Source organism: Sus scrofa, chromosome 12, assembly GCF_000003025.6.
Source record: "Sus scrofa isolate TJ Tabasco breed Duroc chromosome 12, Sscrofa11.1, whole genome shotgun sequence".
In the NCBI taxonomy this organism is placed as follows: Eukaryota; Metazoa; Chordata; class Mammalia; order Artiodactyla; family Suidae; genus Sus; species Sus scrofa.
In genome coordinates, this window is record NC_010454.4 from 43,018,199 (window position 1) to 43,032,721 (window position 14,523).

The 14,523-nt window shown below is 37.8% G+C and overlaps 1 protein-coding gene across 3 annotated transcripts in view; it reads right to left on the bottom strand.

Moving 5' to 3' along the window:
- Positions 1-14,473, bottom strand: part of SUZ12 (SUZ12 polycomb repressive complex 2 subunit) — a 49,075-nt gene extending 34,602 nt beyond the window's left edge. Inside the window, exons 1-5 of one of the 3 annotated variants that reach the window (XM_005669069.3) lie at positions 14,321-14,468; positions 13,974-14,060; positions 11,265-11,311; positions 11,116-11,180; positions 5,840-5,908 (exon numbers count right to left, since the gene is read on the bottom strand). In XM_005669069.3, the coding sequence (XP_005669126.1) occupies positions 5,840-5,908; positions 11,116-11,180; positions 11,265-11,311; positions 13,974-14,022 (230 nt within the window). In that variant the 5' untranslated portion in view covers positions 14,023-14,060; positions 14,321-14,468. Of the gene's footprint in view, positions 1-5,839; positions 5,909-11,115; positions 11,181-11,264; positions 11,312-13,973 lie in introns of all 3 variants that reach the window. The other 2 variants (XM_003131745.5, XM_005669065.3) reach the window with 2 other exon arrangements.

Below are 14,523 nucleotides of genomic sequence, written 5' to 3' on the forward strand. Positions count from 1 at the left end.
TGTCTTGTGGCTACTATATCCACATCTTAATTGGTTAAGCTGGATCAGAAGAAGGAAAGAAAGAAACATGTAGGACTGGTCAGGCCTATTTAGTTTTCCGCAGCACAGAATTTAGCTTAGATGATCAGGATAAAATATCAGGTAAGGAATTGGCTAATCTTTATGATGTGTTCCTTGTCTATTTCTTCTTAGGAAGCAAGCAATATGGCAGTAGGAAACCAGAGGGGGGAATTTGAAATTTGGAGGTAAGATTCCAAGCACAAGTATCTGACAATTCTAAGAGTCTACAGAGTAAGACTGAGTAAGTTTAAATTCATAAGGGACTAATATTGAGATGAGATTCAGGTAGGAAACTCCAAATTTTAAGAATAGCCACATCCCACACAGGACTGACATTTTTATGCAGGAAATAGACAAAGATTAGTGGCTCTGCTTTGTACACATTAATCTGCTAGGGGCAGGTGTTAAGGCTTCATTTCTAGGATCATGGCTCTCTCATCTCAGGACAGGACAAGCTGGATGATAAGCTATTTGCCATCTACACTGTTACATTTAATGCTATCATGTATAAAGCTGAGGAAATGGTGACTGCATCAAGCCCATTATTTGGGGATCCACTGTCTCTTTCAAGGTTCAGACTTAAGAACGGGAATACTTTGTGTGAGAAGATAAAGTTGAGTGAGGGGTGGGAATCTATTACATATAAATGAATCACCTTCCAGAAGTATTACAAACAAAACATAAAGAAACTATTGTAAACCCAAAGATTATATACAAGAGGGAACATTTTAAAAATTTCTATTTAAATACTTATATGTTCAGTGATAAGGCACCTTCAGGAACAGGAATGCACAAGGAAACTTATGTACTACTCAGCCATAAAAAAATAACAAAATAATGCCATTTGCAGTAACATGGATGGAACTGGAGGTACTCATACTAAGTTACGTAAGTCAGAAAGAGAAAGACAAATACCATACGATATCATTTATATGTGGACTCTAAAATATGGCACAAATGAACCTATCTACAGAACAGAAATGAACTCATGGACATAGAGAACAGACTTGTGGTTGCCAAGGGGAAGGGGGAGGGAGTGAGATGGACGGGGAGTTTGGGGTTAGTAGATGCAAACCATTACATTTAGAACAGGTAAGTAATGAGGTCCTGCTGTATAGCACAGGGAACTATACCAATCACTTGTGATAGAACATGATAGAAGATACCATGAGAAAAAGAATGTATATAAAAGCAGGTCACTTTGCTGTACAACAGAAATTGACAGGACACTGTAAATCAACTACAATAAAAAATTAAAAAAAAAAAGAAACTTATGGCCCAAGTTCTGAAAAAAGAATGAAAAGATGCTGATTTGAGAACAACTTCAATACTTACAATCAAGACAATTGTTTAAAAAGAAAAAAAGAAAGAAACACTGTAAAAATCAGCTATAATAGAAAAAGTAAAAATCACTATAAAAAAAGAGAAAGAAAGGGGAGGAAGACAAATCAGATCTTATTATAGTGGAAAAGACAATCAAGAAGCAGCTTAAAGTTTTAAAAATACAGCTACATCTACAAAAAAAAAAAAAAGGCTAGGGAAACACTATGAATGCAATGTATTTATTTAAAATTATTTATGGTGGAGTTCCTGCTGTGGCGCAGTGGGTTAAGAATCTGACTGCAGTGGCTAGGGTGACTGTGAAGGTGTGGGTTAGATCCCCAGCCTGGTACAGTGGGTTAAAGGATCTGGTATTGCCACAGCTGCGGCCTGGGTTGCAGCTGTGGCTCAGATTCAGTCCCTGACTCAGGAACTTCCATATGTCACAGATGTAACCATAAAAATAAATAAATAAAATAATTTATGGCTTTCTTAGGATAAAGACCAACACTGCTTTTTTTGGTCGAGGCATGTAGCAGCTTGATGTGGGATCTCAGTTCCCAGACCAGGGCTTAAACCTAGGCTGCAGCAGTGAGCACACCAAATCCTAACCACTAGACCAGGGAACTCCCAAGACCATGTTAACACATGAGAGGCTCTGCATTATTTGGCCATGGCCATCTGCTTGAGACTCTCTCTACTCTCTCTAGTCAGCTACTCCAGCCTCAAATGATATTCTATATGCCTTTATCTATAATCATTTAACTGCTCAGCCTCTCTCCCCATTTTACTCCTGTATTTATTTATCTTTTTCAAATCTCAGCTCATTTCTGTAGGGAAGCCTTCATTGAACATCACTATTTCCAAATTCAACATCTCAAACAAGTACTGATTCTCATGCTTTATACACAGTTTCCCTATGTATACTTTTCTAGCACATATTTTATAATTTTATTATACAATTGTTTTTTTCCTAAATGCCAAGAAGTTCCATACAGGCAAGATTTTCATCTGTTTTGCACATCATTATATCCCCTAGGACTTAGTACAGCGTTTGGGACGTGGTACATTAAAGAAATGGGAATCCCGGAAAAAAAACAACATCCAGACTTTGTTAAAATACAAAGAGATGGTAAGAAAAGGAAGATTACTAACACACAAGTTTAGGTTATAATAACAAAAAGTGATGAAAGGCACTTTACCTTACTAGCCTACTAAAAACAAAGGCTTGAAAATATCCTTAGTAGATGTTCTAGTTTAGTTACCTTTGGAGGGTATTTCTCCATCTACTAACAGTAGACCAGGAATGGAAAATGATTAAGTGAAAAGTGCTTCTAACCTGACCACAGTAAATACCTCTGGAAGCAATTCCAATTTGGAAATCTTTTCATGCTACCTTTCAGTCAGTGGGGATGCACTTAGAAGTCAGGATTTATGACGAAAGAATTCCCAAACTGGTAGGATTAACTGCCCAAAGAGACCCCTGGGATCCTGCTAGGATGGAAAACACAGAAAGACCAGAGATCTATTCCAACAAACCATGGTGCTTGGTCAAAACTCGAAATAAATGCAAAATTCACAACAAATTGGCATGCCAGGAGCAAAAGATGGAAAGGAAAGAACATGAGGCATTGTATCAGACATTCTAAAAAGAAAATAAAATTATTTTAAATATACAAAACCACACCAAAAACATGAGGAAAATCATTAGGAAAAACTTGGAGACCAGAGATGTGAGCACAATGAATTTCTAAAATGTGATGGAGTTTCCAGAAGCCAATGTTCAAGAAAAGAAACAATCTTCATAGATGGTGGGCATTATCATTGAATTTTAAGATTACAAATGCAATTCTGGTCTGTCACTGAACTGACAACTTAAAGAAATGAAAACCATGAAATGTCACAAGTTTCTTTTTTCTATCAACTCCTTTCCCTAATAAAATTCTGCCACTATAAAATACAAAAAAGATCCCAGAACACTAATTTTACTTTGTACAGATAATGCCAGGAATCTGATTTTTACAAGTCACTACAACTGTTATAAACAGGTTGGGTGGTTGACTGTTCTAACCTTTGGGCTGTAGCACTATAGTATGTTTAGGTACCTTGATATTCTCCAGAAACTTTGGAGAATGAAATACATTGGGTTTGAGAGTGGAGATACTAAAATTGTTTAAGTACTGAAAGAACATGAGATCCAGTGGAAGACTTCAAGACTAGCTTTCAATGAATACAGGATCCAATTAAATGGAACAATATTTCCATGTTTGAGATAGTATAGAATAAAAATATAGATGGAGATAACTTTTTCTATGATTTAAGATTTTAACTTCTACCAAAGAATGTCCTAGAACAAAGATTTATTTTATTCTCTTAAGAGAATTTGACCATAGATTTTACAAGCAATGTTTTATAGTGCTGGCATTATATACTGGTATCTAGGGAACTTCTTACAATCCTGTGTGATAAGTTTAGTTGAACAACTGGATTTTGCCTAATTTGAGATGAGAAACACAATGAAGGAATTTAATAATATAGGGCCTTGGGGGTAAACTTAAAATGAAGCAATTTCCCAATTAATTTTAGTGACTCTGGGAGCAACAATGAGACATTCATAAAGAGCTGGGGCAGGGGCAGGTCTGAGTTGAAACACCTAGCACAGTAATTTAATACCTCCTGGGCTTAATGTGCCTTACTAGGTATTAAGTATGGTGAGCTCCAACACAGAGTTAGGTCTGTTAAAAAAAAAAAATCTTGGGGCGCTTGAAATGATCAACCCACTGGTCCAAGCTGTATCCTAAAGAATGAAAAAGTTGCTTTTCAAAATTACAAGCAGGAGTTCTATGCAACCCTCTGATGTTTCTGTGAGTTGATTAATAACACTCCTGATATAGTAATGGCCCAGCTATTGAATCCACTGGGTCAAAATGAACATAATTATTAGGTTATTCAAAGAAAACTAACCAGTATTATCAATCTTCCTCACAACACAGGCCCTAAGGGAAGTTCTGTAGTATTTATCAAAGCCAATGAGATAGTAGTAAGTGGGGTTTAGCAGTGATGAAGGTAGAACCTTGATGGGGAAGATGAAGAAAAGGGTCAAGTTTTCTTCTTCTTAGTTCATTCTTCTTTTTCACATGAGCTCTGAAAGCCCTGAGGGCAAATTATTAAGGTGTTTAGGAAAAAAGAAGTGGGGATGTCAGAGCAGGCTCAGGCCACAGCTTATACTTTAATAAAACCCTGATAATCCCAAGAGCTCTGTCCTGGGTAGGTGAACAAACAACGATCTGAAATTCAAGCAAAAATTAGAGAGTGCATGCACTGGGAATGTTCTTAGTCTATATATACCTATATTGTAGGGTATTCCTTGAATAGTAATAGATTAGGTAAAGATCTGGGATCTCAGCTTCAAGAATGGACTATCAAAGCTTACTTACAAGTCAAAATTGCCTAGATAAGGAAACATAAATTACACTTCAGTCCTACAAGATCACAAGATATATAAAATTTTTAAAATATGATTAAAAAACATTCAAATAACAAAATAACCTAATTGAAAAGCCAAACTTAAAAGCAATGGCAAAAATGGCATCTTCCATCAGTCACAAAAATGAGAATCAATAAAAGGATCAAGTCAGTGTACAGCCTATCTAAATTAGTAAGACATGATTTAAAATTTAAAGAGAAAAATATCCATGTGAAAATTTATCCAATTCCATTTTTTAAAAAAAAGTCTAGTGTTTTTAGTTCTATATTCTCCCTAAAAGTAGTCAATGAATAAACAAATACCATCCAAGTCCCTGTTTCTCTTTAGAATAATATTCAACTTTATTTTACATATCAGAGAATAAAGAGAAGCACAGTGTCTAGGAATGGAAGCATACTGTAGGCTAGGCAGATATGAGGCTAGTCAGAATACTTAGGGATTAGTACTGGATTTCATAGTTGAAAACAAGAGTAAGAAGATTCTGTCCAAAGGACCAGGTTTCTGAAACTATCAAGTGATAAATATATTTCAAATATAAGATAAAGTTAGGAATATTTTGTCTGAGGGATGTAATTAAGAGGAAGGACAAGAGGGAAGAAAAGAGAGTCTCTCTGATTTGAAGGTTACTTAGATGTGATATCGTGAAGCACCTGGCAAAGCACCTAGCATATACTTAATTATATCAAAACATGAGTCTCCATCCTTCCTTAGATGAGGTGGTAGGATTCATACCAACTGCAAAAGTTACAGAAACTTAAGTTCAAAATGCAAGAAATTGGAAATGGGTAGATTCTCTGCCAGGGATGCTGCAGAAGAAGTAATCCCTGATTTGTGTATGAGTTTGGACCAACTGACCTCTAAGGTTTGTTCTAACTCCTTACAATATTGAGGTGATCACTAGGAGAATGATCACTACACTTTTTCCTCTTTCCTCAAGTATGGCACTTAATATAAACTGATAGGTTATCTTACCTATGAGATTCTTGCTCTCCTTTCATTTTCTCTACTTTTGATAACATATCATCAACTTTAAATGTTTTCCTGGAAGAAACAGATAAACAAAATAATCACTTCTCAACTGGGAAAAACAAACAGATTACACTTTATTTTCACTATAATAGGCAAGTCGGAAATCTGATTTTATTTTTAATAAGATAAATTACAGATGATTAGCCGTAACAATGAATACTATTGAGACAGTGTATGTTATAATACAGCAGACAAGCCTTCAATTCCCATCTCAAATGCTAATTTTCCATGACACCTTTGGTAATTATTCCCAAACCAGAGTGACTTCTCCCTACCTATGGCACTTGTTTTATATATACATATATTTTTTTCTTCTTAGGGCCAAACCTGCAGCATATGGAAGTTCCCAGGCTAGGGGTTGAATTGGAGCTGTAGCTGCCGGCCACGGCCATAGCCACGCCAGATCTGAGCCGAATCGGCAACCTACGCTGCAGCTTGTGGCAACACTGGATCCTTAACCCACGAGAGAGGCCAGGGATTAAACTCACATCCTCATGGATACTAGTCGGGTTCTTAACCTGCTGAGCCACAATGGGAACACCACAACTGTTTCAGATTTATTTTTACATTTAGTCTCCTAAATGTGAAACTTGTATAAATATTTTATTGCTACCAGAGTATAAGCTCCTGAAGGGCAGAGATTTGCTTTCCTCAAGAAAAGCCACAAAGTACTCAGCATACTGCCTTATACTTGATAGGTCTTCAAGTATCTGTTGGACTGAGCCAAACAAATGCAAATTATGTATATTTTGAAACATTCACATTTCTATTAAGTAATCTGATAAACATGAATGTTCTATAAAATATATATGAGGTTAATAAAACATCCTCCAAGATTAGCAGCAACGGCTAAGGTTAAGTACATGTTTTTTTTGGGCCATGTCTGTGACATGCCAAAGTTTCTGCGCCAGGGCTCAAACTCATACCACGACAGTAACAGTACCAGATCTTTAACCTGCCAAGCCACCAGGGAACTCCTAAGCATGTCTTTTTAAAGAGACGGTTGTCATCAATACGAAAAAAATTTGAAGTTTAAAGGGCATTCCCATCAAATTACAGCAAAAATTTCTGCTTTTAACTTGCTACGAGAAAAAAGGTAATTTTCTAAGAAATAGAAATGTAAATTAAGAATAACCATATCCCTGCCAACCAATTTAAGAATGAATGAATTCTAAATCCAACCTCACCTTAGTTCTTAAGTTGATTACATATGTCCTAGAGACAGAGGCTAGAAACTAGACCCACAGGGTAACTGGAAACAAATATTGCTATTTATACTCATATATTCTCTTAAAATTTAAAACCTGGAAAAGACTCATGTATTCTGCGTTAATTATAAAGCTTGAATTACTAGAAATCACTAAAATGCTCATTCCTCAAAAATAGCTATTGTACTCAACTACTATAATAAAAACTGTCAGTAAAGAAGTATTACTGTAAATATACTGCAGTAAAATAGTGATAGGAAGAGCAGAACTGATACTGTCTATACTTCAGGTGAATAAATAGCCGTAACAAAAGACTTTTTTTAAAAAGTTTCTCTCTTTACCCTTAGAGTTACTGAAAACTTCAATATTAAATTTCATCCCAAAAAGCATAGTAGGAAGTCCTTTATGAAGGATGGCAATACATTTTCAATCTCCACAGATAAGAGAGAAGAAAGAAGGAAAATGTAGGGTTCTTTTAGGCCAGTTACAAAGAACTTTCCAGTCTAAATACTGCAACGTACCACAGAGGAGGATTGTAAAGTTACTGAAAACTTTTAAGAATATGTTTATTACATAATGATTAGGAAGAAATCCTGTCTGTAGAAAGAAAAGTTGAGATTATAGGTCACAAGGTTCATCTCTTCCAACATTATGGATCTGTACACAGGAAAGCTAATATTAACAACCATTTGAAATAGGTAAGATCATAAGGCAACCCAGCACTCCTTAGGAAAAACAAAATAAACCATATAAACAACTATACAAAAGCAGCCCCACCTCCCAACACCAAGTATTTCTGTTCTTTAGAAGGGTACTGCTATTGTAGCTCAGATTTAACAAGGGAAATAGTTATCAAAAGGTCACCCAAAAGAAGAATATTTATAAAATTTAAGACATTTCGGGAAAATGTTTTTGAGGGAATCAGAAACAGTTTACATGAAACCTAGTAAAAGGAATTCAATGAAAGATGCCCTTCTCACCAGTATTTCCACTGTGCCAGTGTATCGTCAACCTACAGAACTGGAATACCTCTATGCAGTGCAACTAAAGTAAAAGGCGAGTTTAACATTTATACCAGAATAAATGTTACATCTGCATATATGACTTCAAAAGGAATGATAAGTTTATCCCAAAAGTGAGTATTATTGTTAACAGTACAAAAGGAGTACCAAAAACATTTTAAGCAAAGACCACAATCACTGGGTTAAATTCACCACCTTCCAAAGTCACCAACTACTTTGAAAAGGAAAACACTCAATTGAAGATATATGTTATAAGATATAAAAATTAGTTTTAATGACTTATATAGGCCAGACATACAACAAAAGAATTAGGTGAATTTTAATGCATTTTTACATGGAAATAAACCAAATGGGAAAGATATGTTTCTTGGCTAGCAAACTGCTTCAAAACTGTCCCAAAAGACCATTTTTTTTTACCTAAAAGATAATAAAGAAAATTTACTTCTACCAAGCTTTTAAAATTGCCTCCACCCAATAGCAGACAACAGAAATGCATCCCACAAAGAGAGTCAAATAGTCTAATAAATAAACATGATGGGGAAAACAATGAACTTAAGTATCACATGTATATATTTTAATCCATTTATGGATTTATTGTTTTATTTTGTCTTTTGAGGGCTGCACCCGTGGCACATGGAGGTTCCCAGGCTGGGGGTCTAATCGGAGCTACAGCTACAGCTGCCTGCCTACACCACAGCCACAGCCACGCCAGGTCCAAGCTGCATTTGCGACCTACACCACAGCTCACGGCAATGCCAGATCCTTAACCCACTGAGGGAGGCCAGGGATTGAACCCACAACCTCATGGTTCCTGGTCAGATTCATTTTCGCTGCCCCACGAGGGAAACTCCCATTTATGGATTAACTCAATTTTGAAAAAAACTTCATCCCTTTTAAATTAAAATCAGGCAGCATTCTAGATGATAACTGACCTTCAGATTAAAAATACTAAAGGAAAAAGTTTACTATTTCATCAAACAGGAATAGTTTTATAAGAGTAAACCAAGGACCTGCAAATTATGGAACATGGGCCAATCAGTTTGCTGTTTGTTTTTGTACAGTCCACAAACTAAACACTTTTTTACCCCCCTCCCCGCACCCTTGGCAAATGGAAGTTCCCAGGCTAGGGGTGAAATTGGAGCTGCAGCCACAGCTACAGCAACTCCAGATCCAAGCCACATCTGCAACCTATTCTGCACCTCACAGCAACACTTGATCTTTAACCCACTGAGAGAGGTCAGGGATCAAACCCACATCCTCACAACACTAGTCAGGTCTGTAAACCACTGAGACACAGGCGGGAACTCCAACTTTTTTTTTTTTTTTTTTTACAGATAAGCATTTGCAATTGATTTGATAGTAGAGAACACCAACTCTAAACTCCACTTAAGCTAAATGTTGTCCCCCACTCACCCCACAAAAATAAAAAGAATCCCACATTTGTCACTAACAGACCTATATTATAAAACACTGTATGCAATCATTCTATCTGTGAATTTCATCAATAAAAAATTTGTGCACATATGTGTTCTCTTTTTGTATAAATACTTATATACTATCTAACATCCTCGATTCTGATCCTGGATCACAAAGTCTAAAATATTTACTATCTGGCCCTTCACAGAAAAAGATTCTTGATCCTTGGAATAAATCAAAAAATGAAGTAGACAGGTAAAGAGTTGACATATTTAATTCTGCTTCCTAATCCATAACCTTTTTCCTAGTTATTTAAGCACTCTGCCAAGTTTCACCCATTAAATGCAATGGTCTCTCTCTCTAGATGCAGAAAGATTACCAGAAGACAAATAATTTTAACACTTTAATCCTTCAGAAAACATCTAAATATATCTACAAAGCTAAACTATGTCTTTCTATATAAAACATGATGCTTAAATAGTAACTGGTAGGAGTCTCCAAAGAAGTTTACCTTCAGTTTACTGAAATAGGTTAATGGTTTTACTAATAAGTCAAGACTGGAACAATACCATATTCTTAGAAGTTCTTTCCTTAAATTTAAAGTTGTTCACTTGATATGCTCAATAATCATGCAAGCAGAACAAGAAACTAGCATTCCATAATTCCATATGGTTAAATGTTACAAAGCAAAAATAAGCATTCTGACACCTCCAGACTCCACTTTAAGACTAGATGATTAAGAAGTTTTTAAGGACATTCATCCTGTTGATTTCAAAAGTATTTCCCCTCTAATAAGACTATCGCCAAAGATATAAAATGAGACTTTCTGAACCTATCATCATAGAAGTGAATTCTTTATTGTTAGACTATGTAAGAAATACTCAAAAATTAACTGTGATGGAGTTCCCATCGTGGCGCAGCGGAAACAAATCCAACTCAGAACCATGAGATTGTGGGTTCGATCCCTGGCCTTGCTCAGTGGGTTAAGGATCTGGCATTGCCGTGAGCTGTGGTGCAGGTCGCAGATGCAGCTCGGATCTGGTGTTGCTGTGCCTCTGGTGTAGGCCAGCAGCAACAACTCCAATTAGACCCCTAGCCTGGAAATCTCCATATGCCTCGGGTGCGGCCCTAAAAAGACAAAAAGACCAAAAACAGCAACAACAACAAAAAACCCAAAAACCCAGAAAACACACCAACAACAAAAATTGTTAAATTTACGTATCAAAGATAGTTCCCTCAGGAAAAAAAATCTCCAAAAAAGATAATTCCCCTGGGCCCTTTAGTAAATATTTAAATACTCAGGTTCTAACAAACTTGAAAACAACTATTGGCACACAGAGTAAAAACATTAGTCAGTAAAACGATTTCATTTACTTCACTACCAAATCATTTATATTAGGAAAAAACTGGCAATCAACTGGAATTTACGAAAATGATACTAAAAATCATTTTGCAACCAATTCAACAACTCTTTAACCTCAGTTTTCATATTTAATCTTTCATTAGAAATTGTACTTCAAAATAAAATTTTAACATGGTTTCATCAACTTGAAATAAGATTCATAAAATGTACCTTTTGATGTTTGTTCTGGAGTTTCGATGAGACATGTAAGTAAGAGTTCTATGCAAAAATATTGGCTATAAAAAAAGTTAAAACATTAAAATTAAATAGGTGAAATTCCAGAAAAAAAGTAATATTGATGAATTTTGTTGTTTACTTACCGCTATCAGATTTCGAGTTCGAAGAAATCTATAGATTTGCGTTGGTTCTAGGTAATAGAAAACAAAATACAAATGCTATTTAAATTTACTCATTACTTAATTTGTTAATACCAACCCAACCAATATAAACCAATCACCTGTTATGAAAATTATGTATTCAGTATTTACATCAAGAAAATTAGTATGCAAAATTAGGTCAAAAGACATTCAATCTATAGCATACATTCACAAAATGCATCTACATTTATTTTAAATTTAAAGTTCTCTAAAATCTTCATTTTTTTTTTGGCCCCACCTATGGCAAGCAGAGGTTCCTCAGCCAAGGGACTGAATCGAACCCTTACCACAGCAGTAACAATGCTGGATCCTTAACCTGCTGCACCACCAGGGAACTCCTGTAATCTTGTTCTTAAGACTTTTTATTTATGTATGTATTTATTTATTTGCTTTTTAGGGCTACACCCACACGTAAAAAGCTTCCTAGGCTAGATCTGCAGCTGCCAACCTACACCACAGTCACAGCAACATGGGATCCAAGCTGCATCTGCGACCTACACCACAGCTCAAGGCAACGCTGGATCCTTAACCCACTGCGCAAGCCCAGGGACTGAACCTGGATCCTCATGGATACTAGTCAGATTGTTTCTGCTGTGCCACAACGGGAACTCCAAGCCTTGCATTTCTAAGGTAGCTATTTTTAAAGCAGTCTGTATGCAGAACTGAAAGAAGTGGTTATATTCATTTAACTTAGCTAATTTAAACTACTTATAACCCATCTCCTTCCAAAAAGTAGCTGAAATGAGGTCGTTGGATTCAATAAAAGAACTCCTTATTGACGCCAAATAAAATGAAATTTTCACTTTTTAATTGGTCTTTTCAAAAGTCTATACAGCACTCAGCCAAAACGGAATAAAACCGTTACCTAGACAGACATCCTAACACAGATATGATGAAAGTCAGTACTGGAATCTAATATACAAATTAGCTAAATTTTTCAATAAATACTTCGTTATAGTTCAAGTTTCTATTTTTCTCAATATAAATGTTACCTCAGTATGTAAATACTAGAACACATATTTTTATAAGTAATAGATTCCCAAAGTATTCTTAATGATGTTTAGTTAAAATGTGGTATAAAAGACTTGTTATAGATAGAAAATATTTTATAGAAAAATACCATAGTACCAGTTACATTAATGATCTGTTAGTATAGTTCTTTAAATAAAATAGTATAAAAATGACCTAACATGACTAAACATATTAGTAAATACATCAAAGTACATAAACTTCTCAGAAACCAAGATCATTATTAAAGAAGAATCAAGTTGTTTTGTGACCAACTCTAACTCTTAATGACAGTTCACCTCTCCAAATTAGATTGGTCAGAAAGCAAAATAGCTAAAACTTTCTCGGAGGATTTCTAACATTTAGAAACATAAAATTTCGCAAGGATTTTTTATATTTCCAACTCTCCTTCAGTTAGTTTAGTTTTTGTTTCAAGTAAACTAAAAGGAGATAGTTTAGAAGGGCTACAAACATGTATGTTTATTGTCATCACTGTGCTTCAGTTCTCCACCATATTTCCAATTTAAAGCCTCTCCAGATTTTTGAAAGTATATTAAACAAAAGCAAGCATATGAATCTCTCTCAAGCAGGTTCAATATTCATTTCAATAAAAACTGCAACTCCTTGTATTAAATTTCAATTAGAATTTCATGAAGCACTAATGAGAGAGAATGAAAGAAGGGAATTAAACATTGTAATACGTCTTTCCAAGCACAGCTGATACCATACCCTTAACATATGCCATAGGAAATTGTAAATAAAGACATTGAGTGGTAGAGCTGAGTTTATTTAAGTTTCTGTAAAATTACATCCACACAAAAAGCAAGGCGGAAAACAATCAGAATGTAATATTCACTCAAGAACAGTTCAGATGACTTATAATCATGATGTTTCTTATAAATTCTATTGTTTGTTTCCAGGCAACTGGCCCCCCATTCCAAATTAAGCCGTAGTTTTGCCCTGGAAACAGACCTTAAAGACGGAAACGGGCATATGAAGAGGTTCCGAAATAAAGTACAACGGGCAGGATTCCCAGATTGTCTGAAGAGAAGATGCTTAAACCCTGTCTCAGTTTACGTGTCCGTGAAATGGGTGGGCAGATTTGAAAGGCTGAGAGTATCAAAAGGGGCCATGCTAACATGCAGCACACCAAGTTAGTTCCAAGGCATTTCAGACTAATGACCATTCGGTCGATTTTATGGCACTCTTCTCTTCGTAGGCTTAATCTTGCTCCTCGGAGCCTACAACCGACACCCTCGCACTTTGAGAGTATGGAAGGCACGAAAGAAAGCAAGAACGAGTCCTGGGATCTGACTGTAGACCCGACCTTACAGTCCAACTGTGACCTCCTCACCTCAAAGCAGCCTGCTCATAACGTGGGGCCCCACTAACCTCTGCTCGCGTGTAAATCTCCGGGGAGGCAAGGACCTCCCCTGGCCCCCCGAGCCCACCTCCCCGCAAGGCCCTAGACTTCGGGCCCCCTCGAGCCGTAACCCCCGGAGGGGGGACGGCCCCCTCAATTCCGCCCTCCACTCTCGAATCAGACAGACTCCCGGTGAGGAAGGGGGTCCCAGCACGAGTGTCCCGGCCCCCTAATGCCGGGAGAGCGGGGATTCCTGCCCCCCAAGCCTCCAACACACTCACTCTCAAAGGCCTGGAGGAAAAGCTCGTGGTCAGCCTGGACGTGCTCCATTTTCGGCTTCTTCACCGGTAACACCGCGGCCCCCGCCGCTGCCGCCGCGGAGGAGGAGGAGGAGGCCGAGTAACTGCCGCCGCCTCCACAGCCCCCGCCGCCGGACTTGCCGCCCGACGCCGTCGCCGCCGCCACCGCCGCCGAACCCCCGAAGCCGCCTCCCCCGGACCCCGCGCTGGGCCCCGAGCCGCCCCCTCCCCCACCGCCGTGCTTCTGAGGCGCCATCGCGGTTCCTGCCTCCTCCCCCCGCCAGCTACCCGCCGGGCGGCCCTGGAGAGTAAGCGCCTGCAATACCAACCGCTCGCCCCAGCAGGCTCCGGCGGACCGAGGGGGGAAGGAGGAGAGAGGGGAGGAGAGGGGAAGGGAAGGGAGGAGGAGAGGAGGGAAGGAGGGAGGAAAAAAAAGTGTCTCCTCCTGAGAGCCCCGCTCCGCTCGGGAGACCGCTCACCCTAGCCTGGCCTCGCTCCGCCCACTTCCCCCGCCCGGCGCTCTGATTGGCCG